The sequence below is a fragment of the Rhinoraja longicauda genome, chromosome 13 (genome assembly GCF_053455715.1).
Source record: "Rhinoraja longicauda isolate Sanriku21f chromosome 13, sRhiLon1.1, whole genome shotgun sequence".
Taxonomy (NCBI): domain Eukaryota; kingdom Metazoa; phylum Chordata; class Chondrichthyes; order Rajiformes; family Arhynchobatidae; genus Rhinoraja; species Rhinoraja longicauda.
The window spans coordinates 46,370,696-46,392,305 of record NC_135965.1 but is presented as its reverse complement, the minus strand read 5'-3'; the positions used below and the strand labels follow the sequence as shown (position 1 = coordinate 46,392,305).

Here is a 21,610-nt window from a genome sequence, read left to right as displayed (position 1 = left end):
AAAGTATTTGATAAAATACATACATGTCCTATCAAGATTTCTCGGAACGTACCGACTCGAGATTTTTAACCACCGCAGAGTAGCGTTGGAGTATTCTGCTTACTGTGTGGCTTTCCAGACACCAAGGGCAAAATGATGAAACTTTATTGGATGTACATTACTTCAGAAATCAGTTTGTAACTAGTCCCATTCAATAAGAAAGGCTGATTCAGTCATCACCTGAGATTCCTACTAAAAAAACGATATATTACAAAACGATTTCAAATGCACAGTAAAAGTTTCTTAAATTTCTTTCAGGTGTCATTCATGAGAAACATTGCACTGTTCATAATATTTAATTTCTTCTCAGTTTTCTTAAAAGCACTGGATAATCCAGGTGATTAATGTTCTAAAGACGACTGGATGATAAACTCTTGGGTTTTGATAATTTCTTTGTAGATGAACGTTGTTCAGCGAGCTGTGCAGCATCACGATCCATTGGATGCTGATCAGGATCTTGTGCCGAGGTAGAAGCCGTTGCCTTCAAGGTCTTCTTTATATTGGCCACCTTTAAAATAAGAATTACAATTTTCAAAGTTATGTTATTCCAATAGACAATGGAACAGGGAAGCATTAAAGCCATTTTAGATTTTATGAACAAATACAAGCCCTGAATAATTGTCCTGAAATAATTATAACCAATAACCAGCACCCTGAAAGACAAAAGTATATTTATATCATTAAATTTATGTCATAGTCATACACCATAGAAACAGGCCCTTCGGTCCAACTTGCCCACTCCGACTAACATGCCCCATCTACACTAGTCCTACCTGCCTGCTTTTGTCCCATATTCATCTGAATCTATCCGTATCCATGTTTGTCTAAATGTTTTAAAAATGTTGTTATAGTACCTGCCTCAACTACCTCCTCCGGCAGCTTGTTCCATACACCCACCACATTTGTGGAAAAAAAGTTAGCTTTCAGGTTCCCATTAAATCTTTCCCCCCCTCACCTTAAACCTAAGTCCTCATGTTTTCGATTCTCCTACCCTCGGCAAAAGACTGCGTTTAAACAATCTACACCTCTCCTGATTTTTTACACCTCTACAAGACCACTCCTCATCCTCCTGCACTCCAAGGAATAAAGCCCTAATCTGTTCAACCTCTCCCTACAGCTTTGTCCCTCGAGTCCTGACAACATCCTGGTAAATATTCTCCAAACCCTTTCAAGCTTGACAACATCTTTCCTATAACATGGTCACCAAAACTGAATGCAACACTCTAAATGTGGCCTCATAAACATCTTGTATAACTGCAGCATGGGGGGGAGAGAGAGAGAGAGAGCAACTTCTATACTCAATACTCTGACTGACGAAGGCCTCTTTGACCACTCTACCCATCTGTAACGACCATCAAGGAACTAGACCTGCATTCCTAGATCCTTATGCTCCACAACAATCCCCAAAGACCTTCCATGTGTCGGTCCTGCCCATGTTAGACTTTCCAAAATGGAACACCTCACATTTCTCTATTAAATTACAGTATAGCGTTGTGGAGAGGTCGGTGCGACGGCCGATGATGGTGCGTTCAGCAGTCGATGAGCGTGGGCGGGGGAAGACAATGATGACCCGGCATGGGGGGACCGTTGTGAAGAACAATGGTGACCCGGCATGGTGGGACCGCCGTGAGGGATGGTGGGAGAACAAAGCGGGAGGTAGGGGACTCTAGTTTTAGAATCCTCTGCCCAGGAGATAAGCCTGCGTTTGTTTGTTCGTTCTGGTTAAGGCGCTGCGCACACGGCAGCCAGCTAACAGTTGCTTGTCTTTTTCTTTTTTTTCATTTTGAATTTAATTTTAATTTCAAGTTTTTGTGTACCTTGGGTGTTATGGCTGTTGGCTGACCAATTTCCCTCTGGAGATGAATAAAGTTCTGTTGTATCGTATTAACCATTCCTCATGCCACCTGCCAACCAATCAAGATCCTGCTGTAATCTTTGACAACCATCTTCACTATCTACAACACCAACCGCTTTAGTGTAAGAAAATAACTGCAGATGCTGGTACAAATCGAAGGTATTTATTCACAAAATGCTGGAGTAACTCAGCAGGTCAGGCAGCATCTCGGGAGAGAAGGAATGGGTGATGTTTCGGGTCGAGACCCTTCTTCAGACTGAAGGGTCTGTGTCATCTTTAGTGTCATCTGCAAACTTGCTAATCATGCCATGTACGTTCTCATCCAAATCATTGATATGGATGACAAACAGCAATGGGTCAAGCACCGAACCCTGAGGCACACTACTAGTCACAGTCCTCCAGGCCTAAAAATGTCCTTCCACCATCACCCTCTGCTTCCTTCCATGAAGCCAATTTTCTATCCATTAAGCTCTCCCTCCTTGGATCCCATGCAATCTAACCTTCCAGAGCAGCCGACCATGCGGAACCTTCTCGAATACCTTACTGAAATCCATAAATACATCTACAGCTCATTAACCTTTTTGTTCACATCTTCAAAAAAACAAACACGATATCCCACATACAAAACCATGTTGACTATCCCTAATCAGCCCTTGTCCATCTAAACGCACAAAGCATGCATCTTTGTACTCTTCCCATCTTTCAGTTACGGCACTGTTCTTGTCCCAGCAACCTCTGCCTTCTATGTTAAATATTCACATAATGCCAATGAAGTCTAAACTCTACACGTCAAAACATTCAATCTGTTTCTCTAGCCACAGATACCGTCTGACTTGCTGAGAGCTTTACTATTTTCCCTACAGATTTCCAGCAGATTTGATTTTAGTGAAAAATAGACAATCTTATTCCTTCTTACTGAAATCTTTATTCAAATCACTTAAATCAGATAAAAAGCATTTTAAATGTTATTGAAAATAATGTTCATTTTTAATTGTTTTTTTAAAGAGACAAGATCTAGAGAAAAAACAAGCTTTTCAATTGCAAAGCTGATACAGGAATTAGCAGACAAACTAGGAGGGACAGTTCTCTTGCGAGCAGGATGAATGTCACTGGGTAAGGTTCAGGTTGACCCAGCAGCCAAACAAAACATAAAAACTGGCAGCAAAGTCTCAGATGTAATCGATGAACTACTTTATTTATCCAGCTCACAATTCTAGATTTATCAAGCTGAAGCTCTTCTCTGAGGGGCGGCCTGATAATGATCACCAAATTCGTTATGAAAGGACTTCTGGACGGAGTATTTTCAGAGTCCAGAAGTACAAGGATTAAATCCAATTTATAAATCAAATAAAAAATACAGGGAAATCTAAGTTGCTGAAATTGCCACCACCAAGGAGCAGTTAAGGAAACTAACTTTTAATATTTGATAGTTTCCTCTACTCGCACAGAATATTAAAATGTTTTTGCTGCCAATTTCCACCCGGCTCTAAGCTGTACAAGGTCCAAGACTGCAAGATATTGCAGCAAATTGTGGACGCAGTCCAGACCATCACACTAACCAACCTCTCCTCTTTTGACTCCAATTATACCCCTCACTGCCATGGCAAGGCCAACAGCATAATCAAGGACAGGTTGCACTCTGGCCACTCAGTCTTCTCCCCTCTCCCATCAGGCAAAAGGTATAGGAGTATTAAAATGCACACCTCCAGATTCACAGAGTTTCTTCCCAACTGTTATCAGACAATCGAATTATTTTACCACAACCAAAGAACAGTGCTGAACTACTATCTCCTCTTTGGTGACCCTCAAACTACCCTTGATCAGACATTGCTGGCTTTACCTTGCACTTATCGTTATTCTCTTATGATATATACACCGATGAGCCAAACCATTTTGACCACAGACAGGTGAAATGAATAACATTGATTATCTTGTTACAATGGCACCTGTTAAGGAGTGGAATATATTAGACAGCAAGTGATCAGTCAGTTCTTGAAGTTGATGTTGGATGAAGGAGAAATGGGCAGGAGTAAAGACCTGAGCGACTTTGACAACGGTCAAATTGTTATGGCCAGACGACTGGGTCAGAGCATCTCTGAAACGGCAAGGCTTGTGGGGTGCTCCTGGTCAGCAGTGGTGAGAACCTACCGACAGTGGTCCGAGCTTGGAAACCCTAGGTCCGGCCATTCACGTGGACGTTAATTTGACACGTGTCACCTACCAAAAAATCGTTGCAGATACACTCCATCATGGCAATGGTATTCCATGATGGCAATGGGCTCTTCCAGCAGGATAACGCACCTGCCACACTGCAAACATTGTTCAGGAATGGTTTGAGGAACATGATGAAGTGTTCACGGTGTTGCCCTGACCTCCAAATTCTCCAGACCTCAATCCGATTGAGCATCTGTGAGATATGCTGGATCGGCAAGTATAGCGGCCGGCTTCTTGTCTATCAATTAGTTCCCAAGCTGCCACTTGCATAGATCGGGTGAAACGATAAGCTTAATAACTCGAGCTAATCAGAAACCTTCTCGACGTTTGAATTAGTTAGTCGTCTTTATTTGAAGTCGCAATAAACACTTTGGCATATCTCTTGTCATCGACTGGTTATTGATTTGCTAGGTAAAATTCCATATCTTACCACAGTCTAAGCAATCGATACGAATTGCCAGATTTAACTTCGGCGGAAATCTGTATTAATCTTCTTGTCAATAAGATCTACAACTGATTACATCTTGGCTAATGAATCTTTTGGCGGAACCTTTGGCTGAACCTCTGTCAGCACCTTCTTGGCTTACACACTCCCACACGTACCAAACTGCCCACACTCTAGCTCCGCCCAGCCCATACGTAAGCAGCACATTAACTCTATAGTGTCCAAACTACAGCAGGATACAAGGTAATGATAATAATATTCAAAAATAACTAATAAATGCAAAATGGCTCCTACAGCAAGTCCAATCCACGGCGGCTTCACCTCGCAACTTACAGGACTTGAAGGATCTGCTGCCAATGTTTTGGTACCAGATACCACAGCATACCTTCAGGGGTCTTGTAGAGTCTATGCCTCAGCGGGTCAGCGCTGTTTTGGCAGCACACGGAGGATCAACATCATATTAGGCAGGTGGTCATAATGTTTTGGCTCATCAGTGTATATATACACTGTAAATGGCTCGATTGTAATCATGTATTGTCTTTCTGCTGACTGGATAGGATGCAACAAAAGCTTTCTGCTGTATCTCGGTACAGGTGGCAATAATAAACTAAACTAATCTTAAACTCATGCCTTTCCTTTCTGGATCTTCGTCACCATCTCAGGGAATAGACTAGAATTGACAAACATCTTTTACAACTCTACTGACTCCCACATTTATAGAACAGTACAACACAAGAACAGGCTCTTTGGTCCACAATGTCTGTGTCAAAGATGATGCCAAGATCAACTCTTCTTTGCTTGCACATATTCCCTGCAAAAAATCATTTTGCCTATACAAAAATCATCTCACTGAACTATGTCCCATAGTCTCTCTTTCCGTTCTTCCAGTGTCTCTGCCAGGTTTGCTCCAACAAACCTTTCCTTGCAGATATCTCTGAGAAGTCTTCCTTCTTCCTGAACCGTCTTCTCCCCTCTATCATGAAATCCATAGCAAAACAAATACGATGGAAGCAGCTTTATATTTAAGTGAATTATTGGTCAAGACTTCCACCTATTGCTTCCTTTAATGAAACCTAATGAAAACTTATTCTTATCCATGTTCAATTTTTCAAAATTTTGGGGTTTGGTATAGACGAGTTAGAAATTATTTCCATCCAAACTGATGTCTGAGAAAGAAGTTGGTTACAGACTTCACTGATTACAAACCAACTAAAGATAGACACAAAAAGCTGGAGTAACTCAGCGGGACAGGTAACATCTCTGGAGAGAAGGAATGGGTGATGTTTCGGGTCGAGACCCTTCAGATCAACTCACTGGCAGACTTTAAATCCAACCACCAAGACTAGTAGTACACTTCCCATTCTGAAGGCAAGTTCAATTGTATCCATTAGTTCAGGATATATTTGTTTAATTTCTCCCAGTAGCTGCTTGCACTTCCACTTAAAATAGAATGAATTTATTGTCAAAGAAAATGCAAAGTTTAAAAGATTATCTAAAATAAATATTACAAATTATTTGATCTTTACAAAGCATTGGATACAGTTGCACGTAAGATGTTTTTGTCCTTAAGGTAGTCTGCTATCAATTGATTAAGAATTTGAATAGTGTAGAAGAACACAGACAATGTAAAAGTGCAGCACAGGAACAGGGCCTTCGGTCCACATTGTCTGTGCCGAACATAATGCCAAGATAAACCAATCTCCTCTGCCTACACATGATTTGTACCCGTTTATATCCATGTGCTTATCAAATGTTTCTTGCATGCCACTATCATATCTACCTCCACCATCACTCCTGGCAGCACATTCCAGACATCTACCACCCTCTGTGTAAAAACAAAGAAACTTGCCCCGTACTTCTTTCAACTTTCCCCCTCTGACCTTCAAAGCAATTAAAGTTTGTCCAACCTCTCCTTGTGGCTAATACCCCCTAATTCAGGCACCATTCTGGTAAACCTCCTTGGCACCCACTCCAGAGTCTCCACATCTTTCCTGGGACAATACTCCAAATACAACCTAGAAATCTTAGAGCTCCATCATGACTTCCTGACTCTTTTACTCAATGCTCCGGCGAATGATGGTGAGTATACCATATGCCTTCTTTACCACTGTCTCTACTTGTGCCATTTTCAGAGAGTTATGGACCTGGACCCCAAGATCCCTCTCACATCAGAGCTATTAAGGGTCTTGCCACCAATTATATACATTCCACTTCCAAAATGCAACACCTTACACTTCCCTTAATTAAACTCATTGCCCATTTCTTTGCTCAATTCTGCAATATGTATCCCACTGCATACTTTGACAACCTTCCTTACAATGTTGATGGCATTTGCAACTTTACTAACTAACCCATCTATTTTTATATCCAAGTCATTTATATACATCACAAGCAGGAGGCTCCAGCACAGATCCCTGTGGAACGCCTTCAATCGCAGACCTTAACAGAATAACACACTTCCACCACAGTCCTGTTTTCTTGTTTTGGTGCTCATCACATTAGAATAAACTGCACAGATCTATGAACATGGGATTAATGCACCGAGGAGTCTTGTCTTAATTATTTTCAAACTCACCTCGTTTTCTACTTGCTGCTGAGTTTTCGCGTGGCCCTCTTTGTACTGATTTACACGGAAAACTTGTTGTTCAACCCCCAGTAGAACTACCTGACAACAATCACACCTGTAAAGAATTAGATAAATATTTGGCAATGTGATCTTTGTCACACAGCCATCAGGCATAAGTTTTTCACAAAAAAAAACCCTGTTAAGATAACTGACATAAATTTCAAAACAATTATGTTAAGATGGAGAATTGAATGCAATTCCAGTACCACGACTTGCAATTAAAACAGCATCACAACAGTAATTTGTACAAGTAACATTATACAAATATATATGAAGTAAACTGACAATATTATGAAAGGTAATTATATATATGTAAGTTTGGTGTTAAGGGCTTGTAATATAGTCCAAGTATCTTGATTTTTGGGAAGGAAAATGAAAACTGCAGACCTGGACCAAGGACACACAAGAACACACTATCTTGTTCAGAACCATAATATTACACGGATCAAGTATCATGCACTCATCTTTATAATTGGCAGGCATGGGAAATAAACTTTGAGATTGCAAGTATGTTTCATTAAGGTACTGATATATCCCCAAGGACTTTTTTTCCAATTAGTATAAGAAAATAACTACAGATGCTGGTACAAATCGATTTATTTACAAAATGCTGGAGTAACTCAGCAGGTCAGGCAGCATCTCGGGAGAGAAGGAATGGGTGACGTTTCAGGTCGAGACCCTTCTTCAGACTTCACCCATTCCTTCTCTCCCGAGATGCTGCCTGACCTGCTGAGTTACTCCAGCATTTTGTGAATAAATCTTTTTTTCCAATTGTTCCATAGCATTTTCTTATGATATAATAGTTACAAAACATTATTAATTTTTCAAAAACACTTGCCATTCCTGGAGAGTTTTAACAATGTTGCTGATGTCTTGCTTTTGGAGATCTCTGCCGATGCAAAAGTCAACCTCAAGCAGCTGATTTCGCTGATCGAGTTTGCATTGAATGATATCAGTACAAATTGTTTCAATAATTAAATCCTCCAATTCTCTGAGGTTTTTTAAATCAAGGTCTTTCAGAAGCAGGGAATATGGAATGCACTGCAAAGTTTTAAAGTAACTGTTAGCAATTTCAAGGCAATAGGTTTTTCTATATACAGCTATCCCACGGATTAGACAATTATATTTTTCAACAAAACGCTAAATACAATAAATGCTGAGGATATATTTTTTCTTTTGACCCAACATACTCTTGCCCAGAGTAGGTGAATCAAGGACCAGAGGACATAGGTTTAAGGTGAAGGGGAAAAGATTTAATAGGAATCTGACAGGTAACTTTTCCCACACAAAGGGTGGTGGATGTATGGAACAAGCTGCCAGAGGAGGTAGTTGAGGCAGGGACTATCCCAACATTTAAGACGCAGTTAGACAGGTACATGGGACAGGACAGGTTTGGAGGTATATGGACCAAATGATGGTAGGTGGGACTAGTGTAGCTGGGACTTGATGGCCGTTGCGGACAAGTTGGGCAGAAGGGCCTGTTTTCACACGGTATCACTCTATGACATTTCCAAATCATCTTCTCAAAACTGTAATCTGGAAACAATACCCGGCATTATGTTTCTATTATAATTAGCTGTCACCACATAACTAAAAAAGTCATGATCATTTGTCTCCAAAACGAAAATGCAAAATCATACATGAACAAATCATACATGAACAAATCATACATGAACAAATCATACATGGACAAATCATACATGGCCTGTAATTCCTCCTGTTTAGAAGGATGAAAGATGATGTAATTAAACTATTAACATGTTATTTACCCTGATTAGAGTATCCGGAACAAGAGAAAGTTGTCAAGATAAGGAATTGAGAAGCCATTTCTTCAGGAGGAAGGTTGTAAATGCAAAGATTTCCTTACCCTACTGAATGTGTATGCTCATCTTTTGAATATATTCAAGCCACATTATTTTTTGTTTGGTTACATAGGGTGGCACGGTAGCGCAGTGGATAGGTGACATTTCGGGGCAGGACTCTTCTTCAGACTGATTGTATGTAAGGCGATTGGGGAGAAAAAAACAGGAAGAGAGAAAATTAAACGTAGCATTAGTGTCGTGGTTACACGTGCAAGGATGTTACAAATTTTCCATATCCAGAATAAAGTTTTTAAAGAGGTTGTTAGTTCTAGGGAAATACAAGGCATTTTCAACAGGTAGCTTCAGTGCCCAGTATTATTTTATCAACATATGTCAGATGATAACTTTTCAACAAAAGTACCTTGGATTCCTTCCCAAAGTGTCAAGGCCCCAACTTTAGAAAAGTAATCATGCAATAATTGCACACTTTTACCATTAAAGTTCCCATTAGTTCATAGTACAAAACAGCTCTTTGTCATCCTATTACCATTATAAATTGGGTTTAAATCAGCCAATCCAATTTCATATACTATCTAAAAAGACAGGATTTAGGCAAGACTTTATTTCTCGTCAGTTTGAAAGACATTTAAATCTCTAGAGGGGAAATGACTGCTTGAATTCCTGAAATATTCACTATTTTGATAAACTGAATGACAATTAAACAGAAATAAGAATTCAAACAATTCAATGTGCCAATGCAAGATATCTCAAAAAGGAATAAGAAAATTACGTCAAAGAAAGTCACACTTATTTACCAGTTGACCAGCAGCTGGTGAATGACATTTTTGAAATAGTCACACAACATTTCCAGCCATTATTATTTGGCCGTAGAGAGGGGATAAACAGATGAATAATGAAACCTCTGAAGAACACAAGCATACCTGCTCTATGTCAAGTCCAACAGGGAGTAGGTAGAATATAATTTGATAATAAGGATCTATTAAACAGCAGCAAGCAATGGAATCATTTCAAATTTTACCACACAAAATCAAAACTAGTTGAGTATAATTGCTGGCTAAGTTAAATATAAAAGAGAGGATATTTCACAAATTCAATTGGAATCTTTACAAAATAATGTTGGCTATAAAACCGAACCAAGTCAGAACATTTAAAATAAAATCACTACATGATAATGCATCCTGGACCTAGCATGTACGTGCAAACAAAATCTTAAGTACCTTCATTCTTGCAGCTAAGCTTACTATGGTGAGATGTTTCAGCTTGCTCTTCTGAGCTAATGTTAATTCAGGCAGACTTCCCTTATTTGCTAAACAACAGAAAATATGCAATTCTAGAAAGAACTTTTAGAATTAAAGCAAGAATCATGCAGAGCTCAAATCTGAGTTAGCGCACAACCATTTCACCAAAGAGGCTTTGCATTGATCAGGAATTTTCTTAATCCCCAGTCCACTTAATTATTCAAATCAACTTAAATAAAGACGTTTATTTTATGTGAAAATTGAAAAAACCCTATTAAATTATCTCTATTGTCTTTAGCTGATTTTCAACTGAACTAATTACATTTATCATGACAACTAATGTAAAATGAGCACAGGAAATATATCAGATGAGTAAAAATACTTAAAGCTACAATTTGCAAACAGAATCACCATGATGGAAATATCATATCTGGGTCAATTAGAGTTTCATTGTTCTATCTGGGACATCTGACAATAAAACACTCTTGACTCTTGAGTTGCCCCAGCGAGTCAAGTATACCCATGAAATTCTTGAGCATGAGTGAGATCAGGAATTTTTCTTACAAATGAAATCAACTTGATCGGTACACGAAAAATTGAAGTTATGCATTTCATATAATACAATTGATTACGTAAAATGTGCAAAGTCTGGAAATTATTATCGGCTTGAATTATCAGTTATGGATATTGCAACTTTTGCAGCAATGAAGCAACAAGTTCCCATAAAGGAGATACTGATTTCAATAAATACACCATGATCAAAATTTAAAAGCATGCTAAAGCTTAAGAAAAGGCACAAAAAGAGACACAAAGTGCTGGAGTATCAGCCGGTCAAACAGCATCTCTGGAGAACATGGATCGGTGATATTTTGGGTCGGCACCCATTTTCTCCAGAGATGCTGCCTGGCCCGCTGAGTTACCCCTGTACTTTGTGTCTTTTTAAAATATCAACCAGGATGTGCAGTTTCTTGTTTTTTTTCTGAAAAATTATAAACTATTTAAATTTCAGATTGTATTCAAATTTAATCTTAGAATAAAAAGGGTGCTCTTTTAGAAAGGAGGTGAGGTGAAACCTCATTAGTCAGAGGGTAGTTAATCTGTAGAACTCATTGTCACAGAGGGCTGTGGAGGCCAAGTCAGTGGATATTTTTAAGGCAGAAATAAACAAATTCTCGATTAGAACGGGTGTCAAGGGTTATAGGGAGAAGGCAGGAACATGGGAGTAGGAAGCAGAGATCAGCCATGATTGAGTGGCGGAGTAGACACAATGGACCAAAATGCTCCTGTAACTTGTGAACTACCAATCCACAGTCTGAGCATTCAGAAAATTTATAGTCCATGTGTAATTCTTGGTTCTCAGCGGTAACCAAGAAGTAAGGACCTCTGACTGGATCAAATTAAATAATGAACACAATAGAAACAGAGAAAATAGGTGCAGGAGGAGGCCATTTGGCCCTTCGAGCCAACATCGCCATTCACTGTGATCATGGCTGATCATCTACAATCAGTAACCCGTGCCTGCCTTCTCCCCATATCCCTTGATTCCACTAGCCCCTAGAGCTCTATCTAACTCTCTTTTAATTTCATCCAGTGAATTTGCCTCCACTGCCTTCTGTGGCAGAGAATTCCACAAATTCACAACTCTCTGCGTGAAAAAGTTTCTTCTCACCTCAGTTTTAAATGGCCTCCTCATTATTCTTAGACTATGTCCCCTGGTTCTGTACTCCCCCAACATTGGGAACATTTTTCCTGCATCGAGCTTGTCGAATCTTTTTATGATTTTATACGTCTCTATAAGATCCCCTCTCATCCTTCTAAACTCCAGTGAATACAAGCCTAGTCTTTCCAATCTTTCCTCATATCACAGTCCCTCCATCTCAGGGCATAACCTTGTGAACCTACGCTGCACTGCCTCAATAGCAAGGATGTCCTTCCTCAAATTAGGAAACCAAAACTGCACACAATTCTCCAGATGTGGTCTCACCAGAGCCCTATACAACTGCAGAGGACTTCTTTGCTCCTGTATTCAAATCCTCTCGTTATGAAGGTCAACATGCCATTAGCTTTCTTTGCTGCCTGCTGTACCTACAAGGTTACTTTCAGTGACTGGTGTACAAGGACACCAAGGTCTCGTTGCACTAGGGATAGGCCATTTAGAACAGAGATGAGGAAAAATGTTTTCACGCAGAGAGTTGTAAATCAGTGGAATTGTCTGCCTCAGAAGGCAGTGGAGATCAATTCTTTGGATGCTTTCGAGATACAGTTAGATAGAGCTCTTAATGATAACGGAGTCAGGGGGTATGGGGAGAAGGCAGGAACGGGTACTGATTGTGAATGATCAGCCATGATCACATTGAATGGCGGTGCTGGCTCGAAGGGCCGAATGGCCTCCTCCTGCACCTATTGTCTATTGTCCCTTCCCCTTTACCTAATCTGACACCATTGAGATAATAATATGCCTCCTTATTTTTGCCGCCAAAGTGGACAACCTCACATTTATCCACATTATACTGCATCTGCCATGCATCTGCCCACTCACTCAACCTGTCCAAGTCACCCTGCAACCTCCTAACATCCTCTTCGCAGTTCACACTGCCACCCAGCTTTGTGTCTTCTGCAAACTTGCTAGTGTTACTTCTAATTCCATCATCTAAATCATTAATATATATTGTAAATAGTTGCGGCCCCAGCACCGAGCCTTGCGGCGCTCCACTCGCCACTGCCTGCCATTCTGAAAAGGACCCGTTTATTCCTACTCTTTGCTTCCTGTCTGCCAACCAATTCTCTATCCATGTCAATACCCTACCCCCAATACCATGTGCTCTAATTTTGCTCACCAACCTCCGATGTGGAACCTTATCAAAGGCTTTCTGAAAGTCAAGATACACTACATCCACTGGCTCTCCTTCATCCATTTTACTTGTCACATCCTCAAAAAATTCCAGATTATTAGGCCACACAGGATTTCCCCTTCATAAATTCATGCTGACTTGGACCAATCCTTTTACCGCTCTCCAAATGCGCCGTTATTACCTCTTTAATAATTGACTCCAGCATCTTCCCCACCATCGATGTCAGGCTAACTGGTCTATAATTCCCCGTTTTCTCTCTCTCGCTCTTTTTTTAAAAAGTGGGTTAACATTAGCTACCCTCCAATCCACAGGAACTGATCCTGAATCTATTGAACATTGGAAAATGATCACCAATGCGTCCACGATTTTTTGTGCCACCTCCTTGAGTACCCTGGGATGCAGACCATCAGGCCCTGGGGATTTTATCAACCTTCAGTCCCATCAGTCTACCCAATACTATTTCTCGCCTAATGCAAATTTCTTTCAGTTCCTCTGTCTCCCTTGATCCTCTGACCACTAGTACATCTGGGAGATTGTTTATGTCTTCCTTAGTGAAGACAGATCCGAAGTACCTGTTCAACTCTTCCGCCATTTCCTTGTTACCCATAATAATTTCACCCGTTTCTGCCTTCAAGGGACCCACATTTGCCTTTACTAATCTTTTTCTCTTAACATACCTAAAGAAGCTTCTACTGCCCTTCTTTATATTCTTGGCCAGCTTCACTTCGTACCTCATCTTTTCAGCCCGTATTGCCCTTTGGGCCTAATTTGAATGATACACGAAAATCAAAACAAGGACAAGGAAACATAAAGGTTAAAACCCCAGAAAGAAACAAAAGAATGTGCACTTTGTAGGAAAAGAATGGGAGATATTCTAAAAGAATAGGCAAAAGGGGAAAAAAAGTGTAGTATCATCATTAGTTAGGGATATATCAGAGTATTGTACGATGGATGCAGTGGATGTGGATCGCAGGTGGAAATAAAGAACTGAAGAACAAAAGATGAGGGTGGGAGCAGTACATTGCAAAGTGCTGCACCTTGATATAACAAAGTATAAATGGAGAAATATTAGAGGCTTGTTTAAAGGGATCTGCAATTATGAGTGATTTTAATTTGCATATTGATTGGACTAACCAAACTGGAGGAGGAATATGTGGAGTGCATCAGGCATTGCTTCTCACAGAAAGTCACACATCCTACCTGGAAACAATCTACTTTAGATTGAATTACATGCAATGACATAGGATTAGTAAAATATGCTGCAGTTAATGATTCTCTGGGATGCAGTGGTCACAGCATGATAGTTTTCCAGTTATTTTTAAACACCAGGGTGATAAAAGTAAAAGCGAGGGATTAGAGAACTAATAGTTCCGTTTTAATTTTGAGGAAGGGACTGACGGATGAATAGGAACTGGTTAAGATGTGGAATTATGGTTTAAAGCCGAGAATGTTATGGAGGGCGGGAGAGGAGTGGAGCTAAGGAGTGGACTGGTTAACAAGATATTGGAGAATCTATTGCATTTTTTTCAATTTAATGGCAAAATTACCAAAACAAGAAAGAATGTTTTCTTACATCTGATAAAATCACATCTGTTGCTAGTAAAACCTATTCATCTTCCCAAGCAATATTCAACTCTTGATTAGAATCTGGTTACTTACTTTTTAATTCAGTTTAGTTTAGTTTTTTTAAATTTAGAAATACAGCGCTGAAACAGGCCCTTCAGCCCACCGAGTCTGCTCCAATTAGTGTTTAGATGTGACCAAAAAGGTTTTTGAGGGCTGAGCTGTAGACTTTGTATATATGGATTTCAGCAAGGCATTTGCTAATGTTATGCTGCTCTGGAAGGTTAGATCACATGGATCCAAGGAGAGATAGCTGAATGGGTAGAAAATTGGAAGCAGGGGGTGATGATGCAATGTTGTTTTTTGGACCAGAGGCCTCAGGGATCAGTGCTGGGCCCAAGGCCTGATTAGCAAATTTGCAGATGACACTAAAGTGGATGGTATAGGAGATAGTGAAGATGTTTGCCAAAAAATTGCAGCAGGATCATGATCGGTTGGGCAGGTGGGTTGAGGAATGGTTGATTGAATTTAATACAGGGAAATGCAAGGTGTTGCATTTTATGCAGGACTTACACAGAGAATGGTAGGGCTCTGGGGAGTGTTGTAGAGCAGAGGGATCTAGGAGTGCAGGTACACACAGGTGCCCCTCAACTTACGATGGGGTTATGTTCCGAGAAACCCATCGGAAACTGAAAATATTGTAAGTCGATATGCATTTAATACACCTGATCATGTTGGTGGAAGCAAGCTGCGGCTCGCGACGGGTCGCTGCAGTCTGCACCATCACAAAATCGAAATATCCTAAATCGAAGCATCATAAGTCGGGGAGCATCTGTAGTTCTTTGAAAGTGGCAGAGATAGATGCCTTAAAAGTGGCATCACAGGTGGATAGGGTGCTCAAGAAGGCTTTCGGCACATTGGCCTTCAGAGTACTGAGTACAGAGGTTGGGAGGTCATGTTACAGCTATACAAGCCATTGGTGAGGCCGCATTTAGTGTATTGTGTTAAGTTTTGGTTGGCATATTACAAGAAATATTTTGTCAAGCTGGAAAGGATGCAGAAAAGATTTACGAGAATATTGCTAGGACTCAAGTGCCTGAGCTACAGGGATGGGTTAAGCAGGCTAAGACTTTATTTCTTGGAGCTTAGGAAGATGAGGCATTATCTATAGCGGTATACAAATTCATGAGGAATAGATCAGGTAAACGTCTTTTGCCCAGACTAGGGGAATCAGGAACCAGAGGATATATGTTTAAAGTGAGGGGGCTAAAGATTTAACAGGAACCTAAGGGGTAACTTTTTTGTTTACACATAGGGTGGCAGGTATCTGGAATGAGCAGCCGGAGGAGATAGTTGAGGCAGGTATGATTACAATGTTTAAGAAACATTTAGACAGGTACATGGATTTGATAGGTTTAGAGGGATATGGGCCAAACACAGGCAGGCAGGACTAGTGCAGATGGAGGTAGGTTGGTTGCTTGGCGTGGGCAATTTGGGCTGAAGGGCCAGTTTGCACACTTATGACTCTAAATAGGAATTTCATTGAGAGGTGAAGCATTAATGATGTCAGAAACATCAACAGACGCTCAAATTAAATCCTAGCCCCATGCCTTCCAAGGGTCTAATTCTTACCACTTTCATCACAAGCTGATTATACTAGTTCTGAAAGATCAGGGATAATTATCCCAAAAAATGCAAATCTGTTTCTGCAGCGAGGAAAGTCAGATCTAAAGTGCACTAATGTATGCATGATTATATTCGCGATATATTCCCTTTAATTTCCCTTCCCATTCCCACACTGACCTTTCTGTCCTGGGCCTCCTCCACTATCAGAGACCAAACGCAAATAAGAGGAGCAGCACCTCATATTTTGCTTGGGCAGCTTACAACCCAGCACTGTGTATATTGATCTCTCTAGCTTCAAGAAACCCCTTTCTCTCTGCCCCTCCCCCACCCAAGTTGTTCCACGTTCAAAATCGTCTTGTCTCATTGTCTGTAACTCGTTTTCACCTAGGCCACAGCTAAGAATAGCCTGTTTCCTTTATCATCATTACTTTTTTCACACCTTTAATTCATTTGTTCTATATCTCTCCACATCACTCGTTTCCATTTCCCGACTCTCAGTCTGAAGAAGGGTCTCGACCCGAAACATCACCTATTCCTTTTCTCTAGAGAAGCTGTCTGACCCGCTGAATTACTCCAGCTTTGGGTTTATCTTCGGTTTAAACCAGCATCTGTAGTTCCTTCCGACACATAGTACATTTGATATAATATTATTTTATCGATACATCAATGCCACCTACACTTGATCTTCAGAATAGAAATATATTAAGCAATATTTAGTACTGATGTCGAATATTATTATGCCATTACAACTGTTTACAAGTTGCTTTTGATTTACAATTAATTTATTTGGATCAGTATTCTACTATATTTGACAAATAGCTTGCAATTTATCATGGTATAATTAACCAGGTCTGGTTATAGCAGTCCAGCTTTCTACAAACCTAAACTTCACCATTGAATACCTTTCATTCTCTATTTAATGTCGACCATAGAATCTAAATTTCCTTGGCCGAATACAGATAAACGCACTGAAAATAAATAGCTTGATCAAAATAGTTGTCCCTTGAGTCGCCTGATTCATAATGAAAATAGAGATAAGAAATAAAATGGCACACATCCAGTCTAAAAATACATTTATTTTGAAAAGAATGATGCTCAAAATGGTGATGAATGCCTCAAAATGCAGGCAGGTGGGACTAATGTGGTTGGGACATGTTGGCCGATGTGGGCAGGTTGGGCCAAGGGCTGTTTCTATGCTATATCACTCTATGACTCTAAAAAATCATTTGCAGGAGGATTCATTGCAACTTCAGCATTCACTCCAGATGTCGATATCTTGTGCATAACAACTACCTTTGAGAACTTTAGCTATGTTTTGTATTTCTTCAAGATCTTTATTACCTAAAATCACTCTCTCACATTTTCCTTGTGTGTCTTTACGTACATCGCCAGGAACTTTACGAACTTTACGAATATCGGCAGTTACATTTTTTGAAAACCTGCAAGTTATTCACTAATGTTTCACTACTTTTCTCAAGGGAAGTTTGCAAAATTGGAAACAATAAACACGGTGGAGGGACATTTTAGACAATAGACAATAGACAATAGGTGCAGGAGTAGGCCATTCGGCCCTTCGAGCCAACACCGCCATTCACCGGCTCTCCACTGTCAATTTTCCTAGATACATCCTCAAAAAATTCCAGAAGATTAGTCAAGCATGATTTCCCCTTCGTAAATCCATGCTGACTTGGAACGATCCTGTTACTGCTATCCAAAGTTTCTCACTCCCTCCTTTCTTAAAAAGTGGGATAAGATTAGCTACACTCCAATCCACAGGAACTGATCCTGAATCTATAGAACATTGGAAAATGATCACCAATGCGTCCACAATTTCTAGATCCACCTCCTTAAGTACCCTAGGATGCAGACCATCAGGCCCTGGGGATTTATCAGCCTTCAGTCCCATCGGTCTACCCAACTCAATTTCCTGCCTAATGTGAATCTCCTTTAGTTCCTCCGTCACCCTAGGATCTCTGGCCACTAGAACATCTGGGAGATTGTTTGTATCTTCCTTAGTGAAGACAGATCCAAAGTACCGGTTCAAAGTACCTTGTTCCCCATAATAAATTCCCCTGCTTCTGTCTTCAAGGGACCCACATTTGCCTTGACTATTTTTTTCCTCTTCACATACCTAAAAAGGCTTTTACTATCCTCCTTTATATTATTGGCTAGTTTACCCTCGTGCCTCATATTTTCTCCCCGTATTGCCTTTTTAGTTATCTTCTGTTGCTCTTTAAAAGAGCCCCAATCCTCTGGCTTCCCACTCTTCTTTGCTATGTTATACTTCTCTTTTATTTTTATGCTGTTCTTGACTTCCCTTGTCAGCCACGGGTGCCTCTTACTCCCCTTAGAATCTTTCCTCCTCTTTGGGATAAATTGATCCTGCAACTTCTGCATTGTTCCCAAGAACACCTGCCATTGCTGTTCCACCGTCTTCCCTGCTAGGGCCTCCTTCCAGTCAAATCTGGCCAGCTCCTGCCTCATGCCTCTGTAATCCTCTTTGCTATACTGTAATACTGACACTTCCGATTTTTCCTTTTCCCTCTCAATTTGTAGAGTAAAACTTATCATATTATGATCACTGCCTCCTAATGGCTCTTTTACCTTGAGTCCCCTTATCAGATCAGGTTCATTACACAACACTACATCCAGAATTGCCTTCTCCCTGGTAGGCTCCAATACAAGCTGTTCTAAGAATCCATCTCGGAGGTACTCCACAAACTCTCTTTCCTGGGGTCCATTACCAACCTGATATTCCCAGTCTACCTGCATGTTGAAATCTCCCTTAACCACCGTAGCATTACATTTGCGACATGCAATTTTAGCTCTTGATTCAACTTTCACCCTATGTCGAGGCTACTGTTTGGGGGCCTGTAGATACAACAGACCATCAAGTCCCGCCTGCCGCCACAGAATCTACTGTCCATACATTGGACAATGGAGTCACCCACTACTATGGCTCTTCCTGACTTCGGTCTCCCCGGTCAAGTCTCCTTGCCTGGATTAGAGCCGCCAACCTATCCGCTGCTCGGACTGGAAGCGTCTTCTGCCCCGACAGCTCCCAAGAGGGTGTACCTGTTTGCAATAGGCACAGCCCGGTACCGGGGTCTCCTGTAGTCCACGTTCACTCCCCCTTGAAACGGTCTCCCACCTTCGTTCGACCTGGATCTGGACGTTTTCTGCATGATTTCACTGACAATCCTGACTGCAGCAGATTTTTCTTGTTCAAAACAGTTGACGATTTCTTTTATCTTTTCAAAATTTGTAGCATAGTAGAGTACAGCAGAGAACCATGTACCCCACCTGGTCAAAATGGGCTGTGGAGATAGCGGAATCTCGGGTGCCATTTCCTTGAATAACTGCACAACCTGTCCGCTGCTCGAGTGCTTTGAGGAAGATTTTCTTGACATTGGAAACTAGGCGATCGACATTTGGAAACAAGCTTCGTATGTACTCGGCAATTCTATGGAGTCCGTGATATAGGCATTTGATCGTGAAAAGGGCATTATCTTGCTGAAATCATCAAAAAAGGCATGAAAAGACACTCATGGCAAAATCCTGGCTCTCGTGATGAAGTTCCAATGCTGCTGCTGCCATTGCCCTTCTTGGGGTAGTAATCATTTGTTTCTTTTAAAAAGAGGTTTGGCAGAGTAGCTTTGGCGAATACTTGCTGCACATTTTGGAGATGGTACACTCTGTAGCAATAGTACTTTGCAGTTGGTGGTAGAAAATTTGGGGTGATGAATAGGGAAATGGAAATGGATTTGTATTGTACACATCAAAGCAAGGGTTAGTTAGAATTTACCAAAGGCTATGGATACCATTTAATATCTGTAGTGCTTTAGATATTTGCACAAGATACAGCTGCAACTCAGTGAAGCTCTTCCTGAGTTATCCAAAAGCCCTGATTTTTTAACACCAAAGAATTTTAAAAAAGCAAATCAGTATGCCACTTTCCAAGCAGTTTCCACTCAAATGGGTTTTAGATCCATCAGACTTCTAAAACAACCCACAGCACTACAACAAATATCAATTTACCCTAACATTCCTGTAGAACAATTGTGAAGAGTAAAAGAGGGCATAGAAGAGGGCATGTCAAAGAATCTGTAAAATTTGCTGATATTAAAGCCCCAAACCATTTAAGGTGACAAAGACTGCTGCAAACACCAAACGTTACCACAATCTCAAAAAACTTTCACTTAATTCTTGTAAATTCATTATTAGCAGGGGAACTACATCTCAATTAACAAGTAATATCCAACACAGATTGCACAGTAAAAAAGAACAATGCCTGTTCAGTTAATGCAGCTTAAGCATGGATGGTGGTGGAAAATAATGTTAAGCACCATTTGCCTTAAGCAGGAACATGTGAAATCCAGAGAGCAATGCAAGAGAGACTATACATGCAATTCAAGAATAGTTTATTCATGGCACTTAATTCAGGATCCACCCAAACATATCAGCAAAAGATCACATCATAATTTTCATCCGGGGAGGACAAGAAAAAGATGACTGAAAGGAAAGGGAAGTGGGGGCCCCAAAGTCAAGGCAATGATTGACTGAAAATGGTAATGAGAATTCATACAAATGCTGACAGGAAAACCCCTTGGAATAGTGGTGCTGCTGTAGGAAGATGTCGGTAACTAACTGAGGTCAACTTCAGTCCCAGGCCACTGCTTTTGAAGATGCTCACATCAGTATACATTGTGCAAGTATGTTCAGCAGATTTGGCGCGCCACATTTGGAATAAATTAGGACAAGGTCAGATATCAATAATACAAGAGGCTTAGGAAAGTGAAGGAGCATTTTAAACATGTCAGAAGTGAAAGCGTGCTTGGAATGCATGTGTGCTGGCAGATGTGCAACAGTGCCCTCATAATTGTTTGTCCAAAATGCCAGCCAGCAAGGCAGAGGTATTTTGCATGAATAATGAAACAATAACAGAAACAGGTCCTAATTTCCTTTCTTACATACTTTTTCAACTTGTATTTCATCCCAGATGATTGACACTAAAATGCCAATCAAGCTTCTCAGCTGTGTCTTAATGTTGGGTGGGGATCGGTACCAGGCCATGTTGATTCCACCCCAAAATGCAATTGTGAGATTTGATGTTCAACTGCACATGCATACAATCTACAGATGCGCTGTTAAAAATGAGAGCTAATTCCAGCATTTCTATAATTACTGATAAAATCTGGCCTTTGATATTATTACAATGGTAAGATCATAAAATCATAAGTGATAGGAGCAGAATTAGTTCATTCAGCCCATCATGTCTACTATGCCATTCAATCATGGCTGATCTATCCCTCCCTCCTAACCCCATTCT

General features: G+C 40.5%; 1 protein-coding gene across 1 annotated transcript; it reads right to left on the bottom strand.

The window, feature by feature from the left end:
• Window positions 1-388: 388 nt before the first annotated feature.
• On the bottom strand, window positions 389-21,275 carry cops7a (COP9 constitutive photomorphogenic homolog subunit 7A). Its single transcript, XM_078409809.1, has 6 exons — window positions 21,256-21,275; window positions 19,736-19,794; window positions 10,220-10,308; window positions 8,018-8,220; window positions 7,129-7,234; window positions 389-547 (listed from the first exon to the last, which is right to left on the bottom strand). Exons 1-6 carry the CDS (start codon window positions 21,273-21,275, stop codon window positions 389-391), a joined length of 636 nt encoding a protein of 211 aa, XP_078265935.1.
• Window positions 21,276-21,610: the final 335 nt, after the last annotated feature.